The 26,158-nt window shown below is 42.3% G+C and overlaps 2 protein-coding genes across 2 annotated transcripts; one reads left to right on the top strand and one right to left on the bottom strand.

Annotated features, from left to right (window-relative positions):
- LOC142472137 (protein CutA homolog) lies at window positions 1–10,210 on the bottom strand. The gene is made up of 6 exons (XM_075578947.1): window positions 10,020–10,210; window positions 5,497–5,645; window positions 3,759–3,818; window positions 3,053–3,098; window positions 1,528–1,577; window positions 1–1,081 (listed from the first exon to the last, which is right to left on the bottom strand). The coding sequence occupies exons 1-6, from the start codon at window positions 10,092–10,094 to the stop codon at window positions 979–981; spliced, it is 483 nt and encodes a 160-aa protein (XP_075435062.1). The 5' UTR covers window positions 10,095–10,210; the 3' UTR covers window positions 1–978.
- Window positions 10,211–14,329: 4,119 nt separating this feature from the next.
- On the top strand, window positions 14,330–25,909 carry PSMD5 (proteasome 26S subunit, non-ATPase 5). Its single transcript, XM_075578945.1, has 10 exons — window positions 14,330–14,513; window positions 15,945–16,089; window positions 18,240–18,353; window positions 18,802–18,930; window positions 19,923–20,032; window positions 21,079–21,221; window positions 22,053–22,244; window positions 23,138–23,247; window positions 24,142–24,282; window positions 25,301–25,909. The coding sequence occupies exons 1-10, from the start codon at window positions 14,341–14,343 to the stop codon at window positions 25,556–25,558; spliced, it is 1,515 nt and encodes a 504-aa protein (XP_075435060.1). The 5' UTR covers window positions 14,330–14,340; the 3' UTR covers window positions 25,559–25,909.
- The last annotated feature ends 249 nt before the right edge of the window (window positions 25,910–26,158 follow it).

Here is a 26,158-nt window from a genome sequence, read left to right as displayed (position 1 = left end):
TGACTAAGTCATGACACATTTAATAAACAAAGCTACTATAACTGCCAAGGAACCTTCTTTCCCACTCATTTCAATGGGCCACGTTTCCCGTTTAACACCAATTAGTAAATCTAGTCCTTATCCAGTCCGTGTCCATGGAGTCATAAATACATTGTCCTCCAGTGGGTTGATGTAAAATGAACCAGCAGCTAAAGAAAACGGCCTTGAAAAATAAATTACGTTTATTGTAACTTCTTTCAAAGGAAAAGCTCATAAACATTCTAATTAAAACCAAAAAAAAATCATTATCAAATATATAGAAATGTTTTCGTAACTTGCCACTTGAAAGAGAGAATTTTACATTTCATCCTATAATTTAATAAATGAGATTAGAATTTAATTTATATTTTGTTGATTATATAATCACACCGCTTATATTTTAACCTTCTGGTGGTTATTGCATAACTTATTAGATTTTACAATAGCACAGAAATTGTACTTTCAGAAAATAAATAGCGACAACCCTTTTTAAAAAAAAATGCAGAATAAAGCTTGGTTATCCTATCGCACAATAAATTGTCTGTACTACATTAACGCAGAGAGAGTGATAACGTTAGGGGGGCAAAAATGCAATTTGGATCATTGGCCTTGTCTAAGTCTGTGATATCAATAGGACCAGGATTCATTTTGGCGCCCATCCTGGGGCCAGGAGCTGGAAAAGGGCGAGAGGGAGGTGTCTTGGTTGATCCTGGACAGGCAGTAATCATTTCAAGGAGAGGGGGTTTTAGACAGAGGGTGTAGTTGCAGCCTTTCGCTTCCAAAGAGTGAAAATCCAGTTCATGAAGCATTCAGTGACACCTGCCGTTTTCGACCCCTAAGACCATCCACAATATCGGGGCTTCTGTTGTAATGAACGAATAGGGATGTAATAGAACATGTTCCTGCAGGCAAATCTCACTCCCTTTTACTAGGAAAATACAAAACGCGTCAGAGTTGGAATCATTTCTCCGACACGACCTCTTCAATCCATTTAAAATAATCTGGGTTTCCTCGATCAATTGGAAAACTGATCAAATCGGGAATTTCGAAGGGATGAACAAATCTACAAAAAAAAATAATACAAATGAAATGTGACGCGACCGTAAACATTATTTCCATAGTATATATTTTTTATTTATTAGTCTGAAGGGGTTATTCACCATGGTTTGTTGTGGGGTAACACACCCAGTTCAGCAATAACAGGGTGGCATTATTCACAAAAGCATCATTGTAGCTCCAGTTGTATACCGAATGACTTAAAAAAAACTCCCTGCTCAACGGGAGCATTCGTACAGTTGTGCCCTGATTGGCACTATCGCAGTTTAAAGAAGTATGTGTTTTTAAAGACTGCCTCTAATATGTACACATTCCACAATGGGGCCACAATAACCTTTATTATTGGAGGGCATATAATAATTATTTGAGGATGCTATTACCGTGCATAGTTTGGACATGGAATGCCTATGGGTATTGATAGATATATTGATAGATATACCAGAAGGTACATACCTGATATAACCACATAATTCCAATATCTTCGCACTCTTTGTCTTTACTACCTGTAAAATAAAACAAGGAGTGGGGTAAAGCTAGATTAGTGCTGATAAGAACCAACATACAAATAAGCTTCTGTAACCTTTTCACGGCAGACAGAATTGTTTTAATAGTATTCCTAAAAACAGACATTGCGCAATTTTTATTACTAAGCATTGTTACGTTCTAAGGAATCAACACAACATTCACTTAAATGGGCTGTGAGGTGCCTGCTTAGCACCACTTAGTAAATATGGCAAACTGTCCCCTTAATAGTAGAAATGCAAATATAATACTATTAAAAAGACCATCCTGCCAGGTCCCAGGTCCCTGCTATAGTCTTACATCTTACACTGACTTTCCCTTATCTGTGACAAGAGTGGCAATTAATGCTCTTCACTTGAGACAGTTGGCAAAGCAATTTTTGCAGGTCTCCGAGAGGGGCAAAAGGCTGAATAGATCTCTATAGGATTTGAAAATGCAACCTTTACACTCTCTAGAGCAGGGGTACCAAACTCCAGTCCTCAAGGGCCACCAACGGGTGAGGTTTTAAGGATATCCCTGCTTCAGCACAGGTGGCTCAGTCTAAGACTGAGCCACTGATTGAGCCACCTCTGCTGAAGCAGGGACTGATTAAGCCACCTGTGGATATAATTCAAACCTGACCTGTTGGTGGCCTTTGAGAACTGGATTTGGCCACCCCTGCTTCAGTGAATCCAGGCCTGCGAGCCCTACATATGAGCATGACCAGTGATCACATAACTCTGCCTCATTTAAAAATATATACCCCTGGTAACATTTGGATGTGTTGGCAAATGCTCAGTTTGTAACCTCCACTTCAACATGAGTCTCGGATTTAGAGTCCAGACTTACTGTAAATAAAGTGTGATGAGCAGGAAGCATCTGACGTCCATGCAACCCAGCAGCCATAGGGTTAATGAGCTTCCAATTTACTTTACCAAAAAGAATGACCCCTCTATAATAATATATATATTTTTAATGTATGCAGAAGTTATGATGGGGAAAAAAAAGTGGGGAAAAACCTGCACTGTTTAGCACACATCAAATAAAAATATTCACATGTCTCAGACAGGTCTGCAACCCAGCTTTTCACCATTATCTCGTAGCATACCGTGCTTTCACTGCAGCCAGGGATTCTGGGAAATGGCATGCAAATGAGCACACAGTGTCACCTTTTGCTTCAAATCCATTTTAACATGGATCCCTATGCAGCTAACCTAGATCCTTGTCAGCTGATTGCCTAAGTACTGCTCGTAAGTCATGACCTAATTACATGAAGAAATGAGCAATTGCAGAATTGGAATCCTTGGAATGCCCCAGCTCCCCTGCGAGGCTTGGCAGGGGCCTCCTGCACTGAACGGGTTCAAACAGAATATTTCTACTCTACGCAGGGCAACTTCTGAAAAAGGATCTGGATCACAGATCTGACAGAGCCTCAGGAGCAGACAAAATAAAAGTTGTAAATAGAAAGCAAACTTACTAAGAGTATTTCAGTCGACTCCTCTATTTCTCCTTTCCAAATATACCTGTTCAAACACAATAGTACAGGTGAAGAAACCAAATAATACAACACGCATATAACAAGGACCACAAATTCAGCTCATAGCAATATTGTTTCTCTGCCCCCCCCCTCTCCAATCCTAGTTGACACAGGCATCAGGTGCCGGTAAAGTTCTCATTGACTGGAATGGGCAGGAGCGGCTGCCATAACCTGCACTGGTACCCTAATACGTGTACCCCAGAGTGTCAAAGAAGCCTGCAATACATAGCAGCAGTTTCCCTCAAATGGAACTGAGAAAATAAAAATCGTACCCGAGCCCGGCTGGGTGTCCCAGCTGTCCAGTATGTGGCACTGATTCAAGCATTTCTTTTTGAGTACAATACTTACAATAAGCACCTTTTTATTATGTTTATTGGGTCAATAAAATTACTACTCCACGAGTGGTGTTTTGTTGTGGCCTTCTATATTCTAATGATGGTTTTATGGCAGTTAGGCCAACACACAAGGATTAAGAGATGTCATATTAATATTCTGTTACACATGGGGTCCTTATATAAAGACAATATCTGCAAATATCTCCACCTTGGATCCAGTTTCCACGGCAAGTAGCTTGTATCTTACAAGGGTCATGTTGTGGATTGAACACGGCTAATCATTTATCCTTAGAAGTTAATGGCGTACTTACAACGATGAGGTCTTTGGCATAATATTCACACTGGCAGCCAGCTTTTTCTCCAAAATGCCCCTAGAGAAATCAGACTGTAAATGACGTAAACAAGAAATCTTTTAATGCTGAACATCAGTAGGAGGATTCATATAACTTTTAGATAAATTCATTGTTTATTAATTCGATGTTGTACAATAACAATCACCCTCCAAGTTGTAATACTCAAGTTCTAAAACCTGCATATCGTACCTTACATTAACTGACCTATTGCCATTATCTCATAACAATTACTGTGAGAGAGAGCGTACTGCCGTTACCAGACTCAAAATGAAGATGGCCTTTGTTTGCTTTTTATTCCTTCAAACTAATGTATCCTGGACTTCGCAGTTTTGATAATCAAAGGAGGGATACAAGTTCTAGAATGAATCAGGTTGCTAAACTATCAATTATTTGGTGCATCCAACCTCAAAGGGTTGCTTCCAAGCATGTCACCAAAATGTACACAGCAATGACATGTGTAAGTGGTTTCGCTAGGCAGCAAAGTTAGTTTGAGCAACAAAATACTGATGAGACCCACAAGGTCGAAAAAGCTGTCTGTGAGTAGGGTTACTGGCTCTGCACTTCTTTAACCCAAGCTGTGCTGAAAAGCTGTGTAATACGGCAGGCATAAGTTTATAGGGATCCGTGTTAAAATGGATTTGAAGCAAAATGTGACACTGTGTGCTCATTTTCATGTCATTTCCCAGAATCCCTAGCTTCTGTAGAAGCATTGTATGCTAAGAGATAATGGGGAAGAGCACGGTTGTAGACCTGCCTGAGATGCGAATGTGCTCACAAGTGATATTTTTATTTGCTGTAGCAACAAATAGTAAATATATTGAAAGGTGCTTAGCCTAAGCTGTGTGGTCACACCCCAACATCATGAAAACAAAGTAGAGAGAAGGCTCTTAGTCAATTCAGTGGAAACAATGTTTGTCCTTCATACAAACAGGAACACAACGCTACAAACCCATAAAGGGCAACAATCTTATTCAGTGAATTGACTTGGAAGGTCTCTATTTTCCGTGAGAAAAAAACTACATAACCCTGAGTGCTGCCTTCTCTCTGCTTCGTGTCGTTCAGCTGACAAGGCCCGGAGACAGGCCGCTTTCTAAGGGGCTCACTTGTTGCAGATAAAGATTAACCACTGAAAACCCTCTCCCAGCACAAGTGCAGGTGATGGAGGAACGTGGGACAAAATTGCAAAGAGCAGGAGTAGGGCCAGACAGGGAGAGGGTTTAAATACCCTGCTAGGCTGGAGGAGTCTGCTCTCAACCCTCCAAATGCAGACTACCCAGTAAATGTTACCATATCCATTACTGCTGCTCTGCCTGGATGAATCTTATACTACTACTGAAGGGAGTGAAGGAGATGGATTGTATCAAATCTCACTCAGACTAAATGAACAAACTAAAAGAAAGTAGAAAACCCAAGAACCCCCCTATAGATTATTGGCATATTGAGGTGTACATAAGTGTTGTTCATGAACCTTCAAGACTTTAAAAAGCCCTGTTGATTGTGTCTCAAGAGAGGACATAACTGTGTTCCTTGACCTCAGGCATACAACAGCAAATCATTTGGAGACTGGAAATGAATACGTTAACAATACTAATAATGCAGCAATATAGCCCGTATAAATAAAATATGTCAATGATTATACCATCCAAGATCTGCTTGAATTATTCACACTCCACTTCATCACTGCTCTGTACTATACCTGGCAATTTCTTTAGCAATTTGTTCATTGGGGCAGTTGATGAAAGCAACAGAATGGGTCCCTGAAATGTAACTCCCAGTAAGTGTTGAGTGAATCTGAGAGCAAATGCTTTCCAATACTGGGTACATTAAACAAGAGCCAATCATGACCTAAAACAAAGAAGAAATATTTGTTGGGTGATGAAAAGGTTATGACAAGTCACACACATATGGAAAATCCTATACAGTTTATTCTCAAATGTTGGTTGGAGTATGAATGTCTATAGCTATTCATTTGGCAACGCTATTTCAGAGGTTGTCAATAAGTCATCAGTCCTGATGGTAGAGATGATACAGTGTGGAGGAAGCATGACGTTAACTCTAGGTTTCCAATGCAACAGTCAGATCACAAATGTTTCCATATTGCGGATCACGTTAATATTAATTGTTTGGAGGCACAACATCATTACATTTTGCGGTACTGATAGAAAATGCCCAGACTAGAGGAGAGAGCTACCTGCAGTGAAACAGGAGTGACTTCGGTGCAGGTGCATGGACAACCGTTTGAGTTAGATAAACACGTATTTACTGAACTTTGGTCTGTTTTGGACTTTTCTATCCCACGAACATTGTTCCATGGATGCACTGCACACTTGTGAACAGAATATGCTGCACTGGGTGATCCTAAACACGTGCTACTATTTGTTTATTGCAATACTGGAATATTGCGTGTTAATATTTACCCCTTTCGCTGCCAAAGGTGCCTGCAACGCAATTGCGGTCCCCTCTGGCAGTGACGTGGATGAAGGAAAAAGAGAAACTAGCAGTAGAAGAGCCCCCCAAGATGCTTGAGTGTGTCTAAAGTGTGGGGGCAACTTAGAGTACCAGCTGGACTTAGAAAAGCATATTATTGAGGATGCCCTCAACCCATTCCTACCAAAGAAACTATAACAGGCCTCTGCGGAACCATGGAGGTCAAGGGCATGTCTTTGAAGAAGAGTGAGTGGGGCAAGTATCACTAGTCTTACGTGTATTAGATGTCCAGTGTGACCAATCCAGTTATGGCGTTGTCGTCATTTTCTATTCTATACATGTGTTTTCCGTGTAATACCGGAGGAGTCAACCTAATACTGCATAATGCACCACTCACATTTCTCTGCAACACCTATGTCTCACTACAGTGCTACTGCCCGTTTCAGAAGACTACTCCACTCACCCAACCTACATCCAAATGCTGTTTCTTTACCAGAAACTACTCTGCATTGTCCTTCTTCCTGCATCCATACCTACCCCGCTCGCTCCCTTCCTTCTGCACTTTGGGGCTCATTCCTGTGAAGTGGGAGAGATGAGCTACAGAACAAAGCAGGTGCATTTCCTGCACAATCCAGGGTTCACCTGGGTCCTTCTTCAAAGTGTCCCTCCATAGTGATCACTAGCTAATCCAGATGCGCAAAAGGGTGTCAATATATAAAGCTTAGCGTCCTTTCGTGGCTCTGGGCCTTAGTAGAACCCAAGCCATTTTTGTTTAGTGAGACCTAAACAAGACAGGAAATGTTTAATGGTTTAAGTGATCTTGGAGAATTTGCAAGAAACACACGCTTTTGGTCTGACCCCATTAGGAATTAGTGTTTAATATTTCATTGTTTTCTACCCACATAATGGCACCGTGATCAAGGCGTGAATGTGCCACTTGTTGAAATATTAATTGCTTCCATTATGTTTCTGCTTGTCTAATGCAGCTGTAAGTGTAACAGTAACACATTGTATTTGAGGATAATGTCATTATGTGCATATTTTGTATAATAAGCAGTACGGGGAAAGCATCATAGATTCTGCATATTGCAGAAGCACCCCCATCAGTATCTGACAAAAGACCAATGTAACCTTGCGTTAATAATACATGAAAATAGTTAATAATTAGGAAGAAGCAATGCATGTAGCTAGTACACCAAAGTAAACTTTGGTGGATTAAATAAATTACGAGTAAATTGTCTCAAAATAGTACTCCCTCTCTCTCCCCTCCCTCTCCCCTTCCTCTCCCTACCCCCTCCCTTCCCCGATCCTTCCATCTCCACCTCCCTCTCTCTCCCCCCTCTCTTCCCTATCTCTCCCCCTTCCCTCCCTCTCTCCCCCTTCCCTCCTTCTTTCCCCCTTCCCTCTCTCCCCTGTCTCTCCTCCTCTCTCTCCCCCCTTCCTCCCTCTCTCTCTCCCCTCCCTCTTTCCCCCCTCTCTTACCCCCCTTCTCATTCTACCCCGCCTCCCAATCTCTCCCCCTCTCTCCCCTCCCTCCCTCTCCATATATATGAAACAGGCAGCAACTTACTCTATCCCTTTATCCCACAACAAATGTACATTTACATTATCTCTGTTTGCCACTGATTTTCTTTCTCTCTGCTACATATAACCTCTGGGCCTTATTTCCCAAGTGGGGATATGCCATAAAGCAAGTTACAGACCATTATCCCGCTTACTCCTTATATGGCTCTTCTTTTGTATCCACAGGTGGCCATCCATCACACACACACATTATCCCTAAGCGGTGCTATGGCATAAGCCACCTTCCAGTACATTGTTGTATATCAATCTGTTTACCTATCTAATATGTATTGCTAATCTTTGAAAGGCAGCAGGTCATCCCAGGGGATAGGGATTAAAACTATAGCACAAACTGCACTCCTGTTGGGCACATTGTTTCCATGGGGGTTATCCCCGAAACTGTCATAGTGTGGACTGATTCATTGGGGTTTCTGGGCGATACCGCCTCCCATTCTTCGCAGTTTAATGAATAATCCTTTATGAGTCCAAATTATTTTTCTATTTCGGACAAAGGTCCCCGCGCTGCATTCTGTCTCTGAAACGTCAACATGTATTCAACAAAGAACTGTCTGTGTCTGTTCTTTCTGTGTTGGTTTCTGCATTAGAGCCAGAGGCGAAAGTATAATAATTGGCTTCATCTCTTCTCTCTGTGTTAGTTCCTGGTTTGTAGCCAGACTACAGAACAATACGACGGATTTTATGTGTTCAAAGGCCAAACTTCCCACTTCTTTTTTCGCAGAAAAAAAAGAATTTATTTTAACAGGGGTCGTTCCCTTTCCACAAGATAAATGCAGCGTACACCTTTCAACAGTGGCAGCTGCAGAGCTTCGTGATTCAGGTTTCCTGCGTATAATAATAAGTTTATTTCATATAGCGCTTTTCTCCCAATGGGACTCACAGCGCATCACAGTTACAGTACAGCGCGCGTTGAGCAGCACATAGGAACGTTACAGACGCATTCTCTGCCCAGATGAGCTTACAATCTATGTTTTTGGTGCCTGAGGCACAGGGAGATTAAGTGATTTGGCTACGGTCACAAGGAGGGAATTGAACCCGGGTCCCCTTCAGAGTCAGTGCCCTCACTCAGGGAGTCACTGCTTCTCCAGTGTGCTTGTGTCAGTCTGTGCTGACTACAGTAAGTTTCAGTTGAAACAATCCCTCTTTTGCTTATAGCCATGTTACACTGCTATCGTTCGTGTATGTATTAACGTGTACTCCTATTGTCCTGCTGTATCTCCAGCTACGCCTCATAGATTGTGAGCTCTATGGGCCGGTGAATCCTGGTTGGCAAAGTGAATTCACGTTTGTCACTGGGTAAACATAAACGCTTGTAAGAATATTAAATATCGCATGTCAAATCTGAATTGCCCCATGTTTTATGTCAGGGGTGCTCAACTCCTGCTTCAGCACAGGTTGCTCAAGGAGTCCCTGCTTCAGCACAGGTTGCTCAATCAGTCCTGGCTTCAGCACATGTGGCTCAATGAGTCCCTGCTTCAGCACAGGTGGCTCAATGAGTCCCTGCTTCAGCACGTGGCTCAATGAGTCCCTGCTTCAGCACAGGTTGCTCAATCAGTCCCTGCTTCAGCACAGGTGGCTCAGTTGAGCCTCTGACTGAGCCACCTGTACTGAAGCAGGGAAATCCTGAAAACCTGATGTTTGGGGGGTCTTCAGGACCGGAGTTGAGCACCCCTGGTTTACAGGACTTACAGAATGAGCAAGGCACTTACAACAGTATAAATAACTTTCTGGGACGATATTTAGCTGTGGTTTCACTGAACATTACAATATTATCATGTATCTAAAGAAAAGGTTCAGTAGAGCTTGGACAAAGGGTTGTAGAAAGGTTGCATGTTGCTTAATCCAATTAACCAGAACATAATGAAGCTTAATTTTCATGTAATAACATTTTCAATGCTCTCTCTGCTTCTCTTAATGAACATGATTAGAACGGTTATTAACCAGGGGTCCACAACGCATGCAAATATCTCCCTCCCATTACCACACAGTATGTAATTATTTCTATGCATAGGATCGGATTGGGATACATAATAACCCATGAAGAATGCATAACAATGACTAAGCCTGCTGCCTTCCTGCCCTGAATGTAATAATGACATGTATGTATTATCAGAGAGTGTCTCTTGTGAAGATCTAAGCTCATCCCTTTCTGCGCCCCGCAGTGTATTGCAGTGAGGCAGAGCAAACAGCTACAGTAACTCAGCAACTCACCAGCAGAACTGCCATCCAACCTGGGCGCAGCCAACTCTGAGACACTACCTGCCATCGCTGGCGCCAGCTCCCCATGGTCGTGTGCTTGCTATTGCCCGGAGCGCTTTCATTACTACAGATGAAAGGGCAGGGAGGTGGCTGGAGCTGATCTGTGCTGAGTCTCTGGACCCAAAGTAAATCCTTTAGTTACCTCCCTGCTATGCACGGTACATGTCCCTCCTCCTCCTCTCTCTCTATGGCTATTGCATGCAATCCCCTCCTTTATCAGGTGCCACCCTGCCCACATATACAGAGAGGCTGGGTGGGCAGAAACCCCTAGCCTCTCTGTTGTTCTCTCCACTAAATGACACAAAAAGCACCACGTTTTGGGGGCGGATTCCCCTTCCTCAGGTGTCAGAGTGCTGCATAGTTGAAATGATTGTGAACAACGCTTTCAGATCTCTTCTGTATTGTGTGATAGAAGTGCACACAGAGGAACAAGGTGTTGTGCAAGATAAACTGTGCAGGGTGTTTGCAACCGACAAGCGATCATTAATATATGGCGAGGGTTTAACGACATCTTTTTGCAACCTCGCCCATCTACATATAAACTTCACGCGCGTCCGTCCAATACGTTACGGATCTCTTACAATGTTCTTTTCCGACCCGGTGCTGCCTGTTCGACGCGAGGAAGGCTGCGCTTATAGTGCCGGCGATGCGCTGTCGCGTCAATACAAATGCATTGCCGCCGTTGCGTGCGCTTATAGTAAGCGTGATGCGACGGAGCGACGGATTGGTCGCGATCGCTGGAAGTCATCTCAATTTGATTTTTCCAGCGACCTTAGCCTGACGTCGCCGGCACTATAAGCGTAGCCTATATCATTGTAAAGTTTTGACCCTGTCCGATTTTTTTAATTTGTACAATTTTGACCCCTTATTTCTCACAAATCTCTTGCATTTACGACACAGCTCTCGAAAAGCGCAAGGCTCCTTCTCGTTATAATTCATTTATTCCAATGGATGTCATCGCTGGGCCTTGCTTGATGCGGTGATAGCAAGCTGCAGAAGGGACTTCAGTTCATGGAGATTCTATACATTTCATTATCAACAAGAAAATCCATACAGTGATTGAAACATTATTAGGACTGGGTCTGAAATACTAACTGGAAGAGAGCGATGAATGCTTTTTCTACCACACTTCCTTTATTTAAAGCTGAATATGGTAGTTTAGATATAAATTCACCTTTCTTTGCTTATGGTTTTGGCATCTTTTTTTTTTTCCCTACAAAAACACCACTGAATATAACTATTTCATTGCAACGCCCTCCTAGTGCGCTGAGCAGTGTACAACGCTTTCTAATACAAGTTCCTGCCATGTAAACTTCAAATGTAATGGTTGATGACTACCGGACAGAGAAGATAATGGCTGGGATTAAAAGTAGGTTGTGTAACCCACATCAAAGGCAGAAACATTAGCACTGAGCCTCTGACCTCGCTCTCAGTTGAAAGCCAGGCAGGGCTGCATCATTTCCTACAACCCTAATTCCATCCTCTTGCTTCAATGTGTCACTAGGGGTTAACAAATGAATGAACCCTGTAGAAAATATACTGCTAACAACCATTTCTGTTCTGCAACAAAATTTCAATCCCTACAGCAACCCCAGTGTCAAAAGACGCCCGAGTTCCACCCTGTGTTTGTTTTGGCTTGGGATGCGGAGGCTGTGTCACGGGATTTAGTGTGGCAAGGAACAGCCAGCGTCTATGGAGCTCAAAAGACTTTTCATGAAGAAAAGAATCATTCATTCAATCATATGAGGATATTGGAACATTTAAATCCTGGCATCAAATGTGTGATTTATTTGTTACACTGTTAGTATTTCCACTGCCTCAGACATTAGAAATACCAAGCTGTCTACTCAATGTGGGTTTTCATCAATACATATGGGATAGTGTAGACCCAGCAATTCAGTTCTCTCGATAGTCCTAGGTCAGCAGTGTGCAAACTGGGGGACTTTTTTTGGGGGGGCGCGGCTCACTTACCCGGCATCAATCGGCTTCAGTCCCCTCTTCCGTCCACGCGTCTCCATGGCAACGCGGCGTCATTTGACGTCCGTGGCCATGGAGACTCCCATCAAATGACGCCGCAGGTGACGTGATGACCCCGCATTAGAGGTAAGGTGAGGGGGGGAGCCACACAGGGGGAGAGCAGGCAGGGGGGGCACAGCACAGGAAGTTTGCATACCCCTGGTCTAGATTAGGGGTGTACAAACTGGGGGTGCAAACCTTTCTAAGGGGGGCGCCGAATAAGCCCCGCGCTTACACAGGCCCCGCGCTCTTCCCCACAACATTTCAGATGATTGCCAGGGGAGAGCGCCTCGGTAAGTGACCCGTACCTATCCAGCATCTCCTCCTGCATGTTCTCATAGCGACAACGCATCACCATGACAACGCGACATGAAATGGTGACGCGTTGCCATGCCGTGACGCTGCAACGTCACAGAGATGAGGAGATGCCGGAGACCAGGTAAGAGGGTGGGGGGAGATGGGGACGCGACTTAAAAAGTTGATGCAATGAATTGATTGATGACTTAAAAAGTAATGGGAGCTACTTACGATCAATGAAAATTATCGAGCGCTACTAAAACATATATTGAAAATATGTGGATTTGATACGGTGCATATAAACCCAGCAACTCCAACGCTGCCCCTGGAGAACCCCAGTCCAGAAGATTTTATAGGTCACCATTAAATCCCTCCCTCAGTCCCCCCTCACCACACACACACACACACACACACACACACACACACACACACACACACACACACACACACACACACACACACACACACACACACACACACACACACACACACACACACACACACACACACACACACACACTATCCCTACAAACAGTAATCCCACAACCCCCCCGAAGTCCCCACACACAATACCTCTCCAAATCCCCTCTCCCACAATACCTCCCCAACCCCCCACATAATGCATAATACCTCCCCAACCCCCCCCTCACACACACATACACACACACACAATACCTCCCCAACCCGCCCCCACATAATACATAATACCGCAACAAACACCCCCCCACATACACACAATACCTCCCCAAATCCCACCCCACAATACCTCCACAAACCCCTCCAATAGCCCCCTCATACACACACACACACACAATACTCTCACAACCCCCCGCTCACACATGTGTGTATCTTAATCTCACAATCACACCCCCTTCCCCCCCCCACCCCCCAGTAATGGAGGGTTTAAGTCCTCCGGTCTCTCTCGCTAATGCCTTCGCTGCGTCTCGCCAAACATGGCCGCAGCCTAAGGCTGCGTCCATAGAGGGGGAACAGTGCTGAGCCGCGCTGACACTGACCTGCTGAAGCCTTTGCGATTTCATGCACATGCAGCCGAGCCAGCGTGCGCGATCGGGAGACGGGGGGAGGCGGGGCAGTGACGTCGCTGGGCCAATAGCCCGCGACGCACCGACATCACGGCGCCGTGACGTTGACGCTGTTGTGCTGTGATTGGAGGTTTTCAGCCGACAGCGCGCTGAAAAACAGCTTTGCCTGTCGGCTGAAAAATCCAACTCCTCAGCACGCATGCGGACGCTCGCGTGAGCCCCCTCTAAAGACATCCTCATTGAGGATGACGGGGCTCAGCGCGGAGCGTCCGCACGGCTGAGCGCTGCCTGTCCTTCAATGGCCGCAGCCTAAGGCTGCGATTATACGTCGCACATGATGATTATACAAGCACATGCTACTGCGCGCGCGGCAGCAGGCTGAAATATGTTCTTTGATTGGATGGCCGTCGCAACCAGAAAACACATTTGCAAAACGCTTCCACTGTCGCCCGCATTGCAGTAGCAGGCGGCGCAACAGTTGTGCTTGGTATAAGCGCTTTCCGGGTATGTATCATTTTTGTTTTGCCGCGTTTTTATGTTTATTCACGGTCTAATAGTCAAGAGCAGGGCAACTGCTTCATTTTCAAAAAATTTTTTACACTGGTTTAATTTATTCTTTCATTTTTTTCTTACACCGTCCTCAATTTTTATTCATTTAGTCTTTGTTTTCTTACTTTTTCCTCAAATATGTAATATTTTTTTTTGTTTGTTTTACGCTGACTTCATTTTTTTTAACATTTATTTTCTTTTTACTCTGACCCCCTTCATGTTTTAGTTAATTCAACACGGGGCCTCAACTAAACACGTTATCTGCACTGACCCCACAGCCAGACTGATCAGGCAGTGGCAGAGGGAAAGTCCCGCGGTTGCCAGAGCAACGAAGACATTCTCTCGCGAGACCCGTCTTCCATTCCAAGATGGCCGCGTCCATAGAGGATCTGCTGGCTTCGCTCCCGGGGCTCGGGGAGCCGATTGAGACGTTACAGACGTTAAAAACGGCGGCCCTGGCACTGCCCTTGAGCACTCTGAGAGAGAGGGCACCGGGGCTCCAGCTGGGGGTCATCTTCTCCCTTTTGAACTTTAATGACAGGTGGGAGACACCTCCCGTATTTGGGTCTAGTTAGCGGAGTATCTGGATGGGTTAAGGAGGTCCCTGTGTGGCGTTGGAGAGGTTAAGGAGGTTCCCCATGTGCGGCACTGGAGGGTTTAAGGAGGTTCCCCATGTGCGACACTGGAGGGGTTAAAGAGGTTCCCCATGTGCGGCACTTGAGGGGTTAAGGAGGTTCCCCATGTGCGGCACTGGAGGGGTTAAGGTGGTTCCCCATGTGAGGCACTGGAGGGGTTAAGGAGGCCCCCCTGTGTGGCACTGGAGGGGTTAAGGAAGGTCCCCTGTGTAGCGCTTCAGGGGTTAATGTGTAGTGCTTCAGGGGTTAGGAGGCCCCCTGTGTAGCGCTGCAGGGTTTAAGGAGGGTCCCCCGTGTAGCGCTGCAAGGGTTAAGGCTTGTCATACACTGGAAGCCTTCATCAGTAACATTATTGGGATGTCTGTATTCCTGGTAAAGGTTTCATTGTGTAACCTGTCTTAACTTGTATCTGTTCAATGTTACCGGCTGATCTCTCAATGAAATGGTTTAATCGTTACATCTTACGCTGAGTACATGTAGCATGGCATGTTCTATAACTGATTTTCAACATTTTAATGTAGAATGTCCAGTTTTTTTTCATTAGTATCATAAATATATATTTAAAATTGATAATTATAATGATTCTAGTAGTGTCGGTACACATTTGTTCTGTGCTAATAAGTGACTTCTAAAGCAAATCAATATGATCTGTCAAATACAAATAATTTTTACGCTGAATACCATCATTTTGCGTCATAAATTGAATTAACATGGAAATAAATATATTATTGTTTTGCTTATAGTTGTAACTGGGCTGTCATATTTCAAGGAAACTGCTGATGTTTAGTAGGCAAAATAACAAACTCCTTATTTTCTATTTGCAGATTAATGGCTGGTGCCAATTTCCAATAATATTTTTTTAAATATTGATTTTTTCTCTCTTTGGGACTTCCTCGTACATATTGCAGGCCAAGGCCCTTTCTTTTCTCATGTCGAATAACTGCAAAATATAGGATTTATGGAGAAACTTTTTCTTCACTCTGCACCAGTTTCAGCCCATAATGATGTGTTACTTTAAATTATGCTAGACACAAAACAGTGCTTTACTTTTTCTGTGTAATGATAAAAAAGCTGGTATAGTAGAGTACAAGAAACACAAAGATGAAGATTTTTTTTTCAAAATATCGACAGTGATGACATCCTAGTGAATCCTCTTATCGGAACCTAATTATTTAATGATATTTGTGTTGAGACAGGAAGCTCTGCATTCAGTGTTATGTCTGGTTTTTTTTTTGTTTGTTTGTTTTTGTATCTTTCATCATTCAGATGCTCTAAGTCCTATACATATCTACTGTACTATGAATGTCACCATTTATAGTTGTTTTGTGTATTCACAGAGAGCACGTTGCTTTGTGCGTTGCGATTTTGGAGCGATTTCTTCAGGCTTTAGAACCAGTTCATGTTGCCAGAAGTTACAAAGAAGAACTTAAAAGAGGACTCTATCACCCCGATGATTCTGTGAAACTCCTTACTATATCACAGGTATGGACGAAAACCTAAGACACGTACTGTATTGCAGTGTATCTAGAAGAGTTTCTGATCCGTGCTCTGGCTTTCTAAGAATGTGTGTGACACCAACTCCTTTTTGTAGCTTCTGTGATGAGGGGTTCTCCTGTCTGCCACAACACCCACTGATCACGAGCTCTGTGTATGGCATACCATAGAGAGAGGAGACACAGAGCGCCCCAAAAGGTAGGTAAAAAGTGTATTATGCAGTAAAAGTATAAGCAAGTAGAGACTTGCATGTAATGTAGCTGCAGTTCAGCAGATTCAAATAAAATATGTCCGTGTTGCCAAATATCAAGTCCAGATGTAGTAGGGAGCATAGTGGGTATTGAGTGTTGAGCTGAAAATCCCGCATACTGGGTACTCGATGATACTTCCGGTTTCAAAGGTCCCACATGCACTTCGTCAGTGTGGGTCTCACTCGCTCACAGCTTCTTCCGATCGTGGATCTGCCAATGCGCAACCACACAGGGCAAAAGAGGGGGGAAACGCGTTGTGGTAGCAGCTCCCCCTCTTTTGTCCTGTGTGGTTGCGCATTGGCAGATCCACAATTGGAAGAAGCTGTGAGTGAGTGAGACCCACACTGACGACGTGCATGTGGGACCTTTTGAACCCAGAGGTATGATCGAGTAGTAGCTGATCCCAGCACGCGGGATTTTCAGCTCAACGCTCAATAGCCACTCTGCTCCCTACTCCATCTGGACTCGATATTTGGCAACACGGACATATTTTATTTGAATCTGCTGAACTGCAGCTACATTACATGTAAGTCTCTACTTGCTTATACTTGTACTGCATAATACACTTTTACCTACCTTTTTGGTGCACTCTGTGTTTCCTTTCTCACAGTACATCTATTAACATGTTACAGTGTCAGTGAGATCCCTGAATGGTTTTGAGGTATAGGTTCATCAACTCTTTCATTTCAACCCGTATTTTAACAAGGATGCCATTTGTGACACAGAAATGGGATTTAATCAAAATGTAACCATTTAAGTGAGACGCCGTGATAATGTTTACCAGATTTAAGGAAAATAGTGTTAGGTTTTAAAATGAAACACAAGAAAAACAAAATTTAGCACGTCCTTGCGTAATATATATATATTTTTTTTCCCCCTCAGAAGAACTGCATACATTTGTTTTTACTTGGTCATTTAAAATGGTTTATATGACTCAAATCGTTACCTACAGTAGTTGATGAAAAAAGGCATCCATCGGGTTTAACCTATGTTAAATTTAGATGACGGAGATACTCATCCTATATTTGTATTTACAGTATATTGATCCAGAGGAAGGCAAACACAACCCCTCAGATAAATATTATCATATTATGTGTCATAAGTGGGAAAAAATAAATTCCTTCCTGACTCCAGTAACGGCAATCTCATTTTCTCCCTGTATCAACATCCTTTCTATGTTTTACTTATTTGGTATACCCCTGTATACCTTTCCTTTTATTTAAAAAATAAATAAATGTCTAACCTTTTCTTAAAAATATCTATTGTATCTGCCATCATAGTCTCCATGAGTAGTACATTCAAAATGTTTATTGCCCTTACTGGTGAAACCTCCTTTGCTCTAATATCAATGGATGACCCTGTATTTGTACTGTCTTCGGGATAAATATCTCGCATGAAAGTTCCTGGTATTGATCCTCAATATATAGACCTGAAATATTCCAGAGAAAGGGGAAGACGCCACAGTAAGATGAATATAGAATAAGAGCTTAAAAACTCAAGTGTGATAGTGGCGACCTGATGCTATCGCACGGAAAGCTCCATTAAAATCCATAATGCTTTTCGGGCGATGAGCCCCAGATGTGCTCGATCACACTTTAGTAAAAAGGTCTTTGAGCAAATTCACACTCGCTCATCAACAACCCCAACAGATGTTATTTTAAAATAAAAAACATTAACCCCTGATGCACCAGATGAATTAAAATACATATCTCATGACATTATCATGACACTCATTCAAAAACGAAATTTCGTGTTTTGTATCAGTATCTACAGGCACCCTACAGTACAGAATAGTTTGCATTGTCAAATGCCACATCCACAGTAAAGAGGTCACTCGCCAATAAAAAAAAATAGACTTGCGTTTGATTTAAACCCTGTATCTTGCAGGTTGGAAGGATTGTAGGAAGTCCAGAAGCAATCACTGAAATCCTTAACAACCTTGAGCTGCTGAAGCAAATTATTCTATGTATTGGAGGAGACAAGATATCGGTAGCTAATGAGGTGAGTCCTGTACATCTTACTATTTGTGCATCGATTTTTACAGGTTAACATTTCTGTACACACTTGGTATCTTACACATTCTAAAGTACATTTATTTGTTATAGTTGTCCAATGCATAACATATATAACTGAACATTTCTTTGATTTTTTTTTTTTTTTTTTTAACTTTTTTCTCTATTTTATTGTATTGTTACTCTTGTCATTATACATTCTACGTGAATATATAAAGCTGCTCGCATCTTTCTTAAAGGAAAGAGATTCTTTAAATCGGCAGTATCGGCTGTTATAACTTAATTATAACTATATTTTATATATCAATTTTGCCTCTACATTTTCCAGGCCCTTCTTCAAACTGAAGCGTTGTGCCTAGTGGAAGTAATGTATGACCTACAGAAAGCATCAAGAAAATGTACATCTGTTCCTAAATTAAAATGTTTTTGTTTTTCAGGCAATTAAATCTCTTTCAAAAATAGCTCAGACCACAGCTGGTTTAGATGTTCTGTTCGGGAGCAACTTATTAACAGAGTTAAAAAATGTCATGGCCACCAGTGACATTGTGCGATACAGAGTGTACGAGGTAAGGGAGAGAGCAGTAGTTGGAGTTAATTCATTCTTTAGTAGAGTGATATATAAGCTTGATTAGTTTCAGGAACTAGATGGAAAATCTTTTTTTTTTTTGCTAAATATTGTATAGTATTTTTATCCATTTAAGAAGTTGTTGGTACAGTATAGCATGACCTCAGAAAGCTGTGTCATTGCAATTCTTCACAGGTACAGTATATTTAGGTAATGCTTTTACACATGGATTTCGAGAATGTTTTAAGCCTCAGTGACCTGTAAAATGTCACCATATGGTTGACTTCCACCAGATGTGAAGAGGATTTGTGTTGGGCATAGTTAACGCCTCTCAGTAGCCTGGATAGGTTTGCTTAGTAAAGTAGATCTGGAGATCTCAAACTGTTGTTAAAAACGTAAGTGGAGGTCTGAAAGTCCTTTATAATTAACTTACGGTACAGTAGCCCCTTTGCTACAGTCCCCGGATTTTCTTTCACTGACCGCATATTGGAGTGCCGTACCTGCACTATTCACACTCGACAGAATCAGTGCCCTAGATCAGGGGTACTCGACTCCAGTCCCTGCTTCAGCTCAGGTGGCTCAATTAGAGACTGTCATTGACTGAGCCACCTGTGCTGAAGCTGGGCTATCTTGAAAACCTGACCTGTTGGGGGGGGCTTGAGGACTGGAGTTGAGCACCCCTGCGCCTAGATAGATTGATAGACATGTCAACCCATGTGATGTTTAACGTTGAGGTGGTTGCAATAAAGTAACGTTTTTCAACCTCTGATGTAGGTGATATAGATATCTAGTTTGTCATTTTTCTCAATTGGAGCATTCATTTTTGTAAAATTCTTATAGAATAGTTTGTGTGTAGACTTGTAGGTTGTTTTGCATAAATTTGTTATCCTGTGCTGAAGCAGGGATATGCTTAAAACTTGACCTGTTGGTGGCCCTTGAGGACTGGAGTTGGCCACCCCTGATCTAGTTGTTTTTATCATTCTTTTTCCTTAGATGGTAGTGGAGATCTCATCCGTGTCCAGCGGGTCCCTGAGCTGCTGTGTGAACAGCGGACTTATACCTCAGCTTCTTGAGGAGCTCAGTGGGGCTGATGTACTGGTCCGGTAAGTTTGGTGAAGTAGCGGAATCAACACTTCAAAGCTCTTTTGTTTAATATGGAGCCAACACCCTTTTCTACAAAAACCACACGCTCGGTAGAAATGTTCAACTAATGTAATAATTCTGCAGAGAAACATAACTGTGTAGGTGGAAGTACAATACACATGTAGAGTGTAGATACCCTTAAAGCAGCAGTCTGTTAAAAAAAGAAAATTCTCTTGAATCGTTGTCTGCATGATGATTAGCAATGCCTGGGTAGTATTCCGTATTATAACTAAAGCTTAGTAATGGTTTCTAAGCTAAAAAATATATATGATAAAGGCTCCAGAGGGAGCTAAAACATTGGGTCAATAAAATACTTTTTTTTGCATATTTTGTGTGTGCCTATCACTTTATTTTTGTATAGTGTGTGCCCTTCTCTCGTCTTTGTCTCTCTTGTCTCTCTCTCTTATCTATCTCTCTTTCTTATCTATCTATCTCTCTCTCTTATCTCTCGATCAATCCTCTCTCGATATATTTTATTAATTATGAATGTGCTGTAGCAGTTTGTCTGGTTGTTTGTAGAACATTTTTCGTTGCATATTCGCTCAAAACCCGATTTTGCCGTTCATCAGAACTCTGCTGGGGTTGTGTCTAGCCAAAGATTGACCACTTTTGTTTCTTCGTAACAGGGTGTGTTAACCCGAACCCGTTTACTCATTTAATTGCCCTATCCCGCAGTGAAAGGATTACACTAACATAGAAAAAATATTGCAAACCCATTTAAGCCAGGGGTGCTCCACTCCAGTCCCCAAGATCCCCCAACAGGTCAGGTTTTCGGGATATCCCACCTGTGCTGAGGCAGGGATATCCTGAAAACCTGACCTATTCGAGGTGCTTGGGGATCGGAGTTGAGAACCCCTGATTTCAGCTAAAGCAGTTAGTTCTGCTGACATTTCAATTTAGAATCCATATAAAACTGTAACCTTAAATGTTTTACAATGAATGAACTTGAATCATTCTTCAAACCGATGCGTCGCTGTGTAAAATGGAATCATTTTGTTCGTTACAGAGTGACCTGCATAGAGATGGTCACAGCTCTGGCTGCCACTGTGCACGGACGTCAGTATCTGGAACAACAAGGCGTCATTGATAAAATTTCCAACATGATCCTTGGTGCAGATTCTGATCCCTTCGCTGGATTCTATTTGCCAGGTTACTCTCTCTCTTTTGTAATTGCTCTTATTTGTAGCAGTCGGGAAAGACTTTTTAGGGCCTAAAGGCAATACCGAGCACGATATTTAGTTTTATGGGGAAATATTGTGTATTAAACCCCTAGTATTTGGCAGAGGTCAAGTATTCCAATGGTCTGCTTTAGGCACATGACTAAATTTGTCACCTAATATCAAGGGAATGTGACCTTAACTCATTAAACCTGTAAGATATATGTACAGAAATGCACAGACTCGCCACCGTGCACTTTCACATGGTTTTGGCAAATATTGTGCAAAGCTTTTTTTGTTTGTTTTACTATTGTTAACATTCCAATAATTATGTGCATCATTTGATCTATTTTTGTTCACTGGGCAGATGCTCAACCATGCAAAAGACTATTGAGATCAGTACAGTGTAGCCCAGGGGTGCTCAACTCCAGTCCTCAAGCCCTCCCCAACAGATCAGGTTTTTTAGGATATCCCAGCTTCAGCACAGGTGGCTCAGTTGAAGATTGAGCCGCCTGTGCTGAAGCTGGTATATCCTGAAAACGTGACCTGTTGGTGAGTCTTCAGTTGGCTTAAAAAATTACCTAATCTCTCATAAAAGATTGCTTGAGTAATCCAGGCACTAAATTACTTCTGCTTGTTTCCCATGGCATTTTTATTTTATGGTTAATCCTTTAAATTATGAGTTAGGATCTCGGTTTAAAAAGATCGGATAATGAAGACAATATATTGAGTGGCTTGTTTGCCAAAGATACCAGCAGGACACGCTGACACCTCTTGAACTGAATGTTGTGTTTATGACGTTGCCACATTTTGCATTGGACAGGATTGGTAAAGTTCTTTGGAAATCTGGCCATCGTGGACAGTCCGCAGCAGATCTGTGAACATTATCCGGCATTCCTTGAAAAAGTCCTGGACATGGCAGAAGGTCGCGATGCCACCATGATGGGAGTCGCTGTGGACACACTTGGGGTTTTGGGCTCCAACATGGAAGGAAAACAAGTTCTGCATAAGACAGGTATACCATTTATTTTTTATTCTTCAGTCTCTGCACGATTAGTGAAACTATTCAGCTCCATCCAGTTAAGACATATTATAGGAGCAATCCCCTCCTACTCTTAAAAAAAATGTTTCCCTTCCTCTCTGAAAAGGACTTCCCTCCACGTACCTGCAGGTCACCTCTCTAAAACTCCCTGATTCCTGAAATAGAACGAGGTGGCACAATTTAAATGAGGTTGGCTTCCGGAATGAAACAGTGCCCCCATTTGAAATTCAATATGCCAACAATAATTACAGTGGGTGAAGCCACTCGCCCGCGGAGCTGGTCAAGAAGCGGAGATACAAGTCCACTGTTCACACAGTAGCTCAGGGACCCACCGGACAGATAGGGCAGATCTACTACCAGCTAATGAAAAGAATGCTTAAAACTATCAGTACATGGGACAGATAAGTAATAAACACAGCCATAGAACCAATTCTAACTCCAACTTAATTATATCCTTTACTAATGAGAACAACTGTGAGACGAGAAGATAATTGTAAAAGCAAACAAAATATTAAGGACTGTTAAATAAAAACTAAAAAGCCACTCGGGCTTTCTCTGTAGGAACATTTAAAGAGTCGGTTACTGTCCTGAGGGTTATTACTTTGGATCACACACCAGTGGGACAGGTCGATTCAACTCTGCAGACATTTCCAGGATCTTCTGGTTTAGGTTAATATCGGTTACAATGACTTGTCTGTAAGTGTATTAAGAAACTCGGTATCATTATACAGTGCAGCATATTCATTCAGAAGTGATCACAATTGTTAGGGGTTTTTTTTTTTTGATAGCTAATGTTAGTGCAGTATTACTTTCCCAGTAAGAAAACCTCCATGCACAATACATTTTTATAATGCTTATTTTCCCAGGAAGTAGATTTCAGAACATTCTAAAGAGGATGGGAGACCATGCAAAAAATGCATCCACAGAACAAAGGATTAGATGTTTAGATGCTATTTCTTCTCTTTTGTACTTGCCGGTAAGTATTAGTGTTTTACAGAGAGACTATGTTTAATACATGAATTTCAAACTGACGCAGGAGGTATGGGTTGATTCTGCACAGAAAAACAAATAATTAATAGTTAACAATGAATTGGCTTCCATTAACTTGAATAGAAGTTACTATGGCATTAACTGCGTGTTACCCCTCTTCCTTTATTGAATAAGGGCCCTAGTGCCTAATCGGTAGGTTATGACAGAGGCAGTAATGCGTCACTCTGCAATGCACGTGCGTTCCCTGTAGTGGCAAATATTTCTTTCACTTGTTTTTATTGCATAATGTATTGTATTAGCGAGTTTAATTTCCTCGGTTGGTCATGCATTTCGGCTCCTACATCACATGTATTACCATTTCTTTGAACTCGTACTAGGAAAGAATATTATTGTGCCTTTGCTTGACGTTGTTATGCTTTGGGCAAAGACGCGCTGGATGCATGAGATGATCTATTCATCTGAAATCAGATCCACTGGTTCAATGTACTGAAGCCAAGGACACCATTTCCCCAGAAGCTTTTGTCAATATGTACATTTTTGGGGGTCCAGATAATTAGACAGTTTGCTCCCGGCTGCTGAGTTCTGGGTTGAGAGTGAACATAAGGGGTACATCCAAGTGAACTTTCTCTGAGTATCCTGGACTTAAGATATCCTTTTCTTTCATATTAGTCATTTTTGTACACGTGTACCCTTTTTAAAAATTTTTTTTGCTTTGCATAATATTTGCACCTAAATTATTTGTTTTTGGCCCCTCATTTTGAAATATGCATGCAGTGCACTTCCCATACATACTCGGCACTGTAAAGACCAGAGGTGTGTTAGTTAATATACTTTTAATTGCAAGCCATATAAATCTAACCTTTTTATATCCCATTCTCAGCCTGATCACCATACAGAAGACCTTTTAGGGATGACCGAATCCTGGTTCAGTTCTTTTTCAAACCAGCCAATGGATCTCTTCAGGGCCATTGCCAGCCAGCCTTTCCCAGAGCTGCACTGCGGAGCACTAAAAGTTTTCACGGTAAGTTCCATTAGTGGTTCAGACAAAGCATGTCGGTGCCCCTAGTTACTATATGTCTGAGTATCATGCAAAAGTAGCCACATATGAAATATTTAACACTGCTTGTAGAATGTAACCCTGCTGTTCTGTTCCAAATGATATCTTTCATTTTTGAGGGATTATTCTTCATGATTTTGGTATATTTCTGAATGGTGGTGAATATTTTCCACTTCCTATTGCATTATTTGACTTAAACACAAAGTCGGTGATTAAAAGTTCTGGAAAAGGTAGTGGACGCAAATGTACAGTTGTCAACGGGACAGGGGGATAATCGCCCTAACCATTGTTTTCAATAGTGCTACTGTTAAATAATGCGCGACTCGTCTCGTTAATGGGAGTGGCAAAGTCTGCTTCATCTGTATCTTATGTATGTCTTTATATAGCGCCAATAATATACATAACGCTACACAGCTGTAATACACACGACAATCATAAATAACACGTAATGGGAATAAGTGCTTCAGACATAAAAGTAACATTTAGGAAAAGGAGTCCCTGCTCCGAAAAAAAGCTTACAATCTAATTGGTAGGTAGGAAGAACGTACAGAGACAGTAGAAGGGCGTTCTGGTAAGTGCGTCTGCCGGGGCCGAACTTTATGTATCAGGTGTATAGTGTTAGCCACAGAGCTACTCATATGCTTCGTTAAGCAGTTGTGTTTTAAGGTGGGTCTTAAAGGTGGATAGAGAGGGTGCTGGTCTGATATTGAGATGTTATGAGATCTATGTGATAGTTTGCTGTCCAAGGTGCTAAATAATACCTCTGGAATAGGATCCTTCTGTGGCAGTGAACCCCACAGAGGGGATTATGGTAAATGGAGATCCAATAGACATCTCGGTAACAATTACCGGATGGGCATTCTATCACCAGACAAAAATGACTACTGGTGCTCACGGTCTGCAGCTCAATCTGACTCAGGAAACAATCTTACCATGTTTACCTATTGTGCATCTTGCCTTCCCACCCCCACCTCCCTTCTAGGCTATAGCAAATCAGCCCTGGGCACAGAAACTGATGATTGAGAGCCCTGGATTCATAGAATATGTCGTAAATCGAATGGTCGACCCAGACAAGGACTCAAAGGATGCCAAATTTGAGCTGGTGAAAGCTCTTGTTAAGTCCAAAACAATAGCAGAAGTCTTTGGGAACCAGCATTACCTGCGGCTGCGCACATACCTCCGAGAGGGCCCGTACTACGTGACAGCCATTGCCACCGTGGCGGTGGAAGAAGCAGACTAGGTGATGGCGAAATTAAACGCAGTAGGAACATTCTTTGCACTGGCTTCAAACCAGCATCACTTGGGGCGGCCGTGAAAAGAAGAAACCAGAAATATGATGACCAAGAAAGCGCTTATTTTAAAAATGACCATCAGGCAAGACAGTACCTTCTTAAATATGGACTCTTTCTAGCTTCTTATTTACTTGTATTCTTGCTTGGGAATTGTGCAGCTTTGTAAGGGCCTGGATACACTGTTATTCATTATTTTTCTTTTGTTTTTTATTCCGCAGTGGTGGCAGAATTGTGTTTGGGTAACAATCGCTCATAAAGATGTAGACCATATTTTCCACAATATATACATATGGTTACCACTCTTTGCTTCATCATTTTTCCATGTTTTAAGAATACAATGTGTACACCTTTTTTATATTCTTAGAGTTGGGTGGCCAGGATATAGTGACCTATAGAAAGTTCATGGTGGGAATGACAAGCTGTACACTATACATCTTTCTGTTTGTGCTGTAGGGGGGGGATTTCATATATTAAATATGGAAGTCCATTCCTTTTTCTGTTCTAAAACAATTTGACAAGTACCTTTTTATCTAGTAATTATTGCAGCA

Source organism: Ascaphus truei, chromosome 21 (assembly GCF_040206685.1).
Source record: "Ascaphus truei isolate aAscTru1 chromosome 21, aAscTru1.hap1, whole genome shotgun sequence".
In the NCBI taxonomy this organism is placed as follows: Eukaryota; Metazoa; Chordata; class Amphibia; order Anura; family Ascaphidae; genus Ascaphus; species Ascaphus truei.
This window is presented reverse-complemented; position numbering and strand designations above follow the sequence as displayed.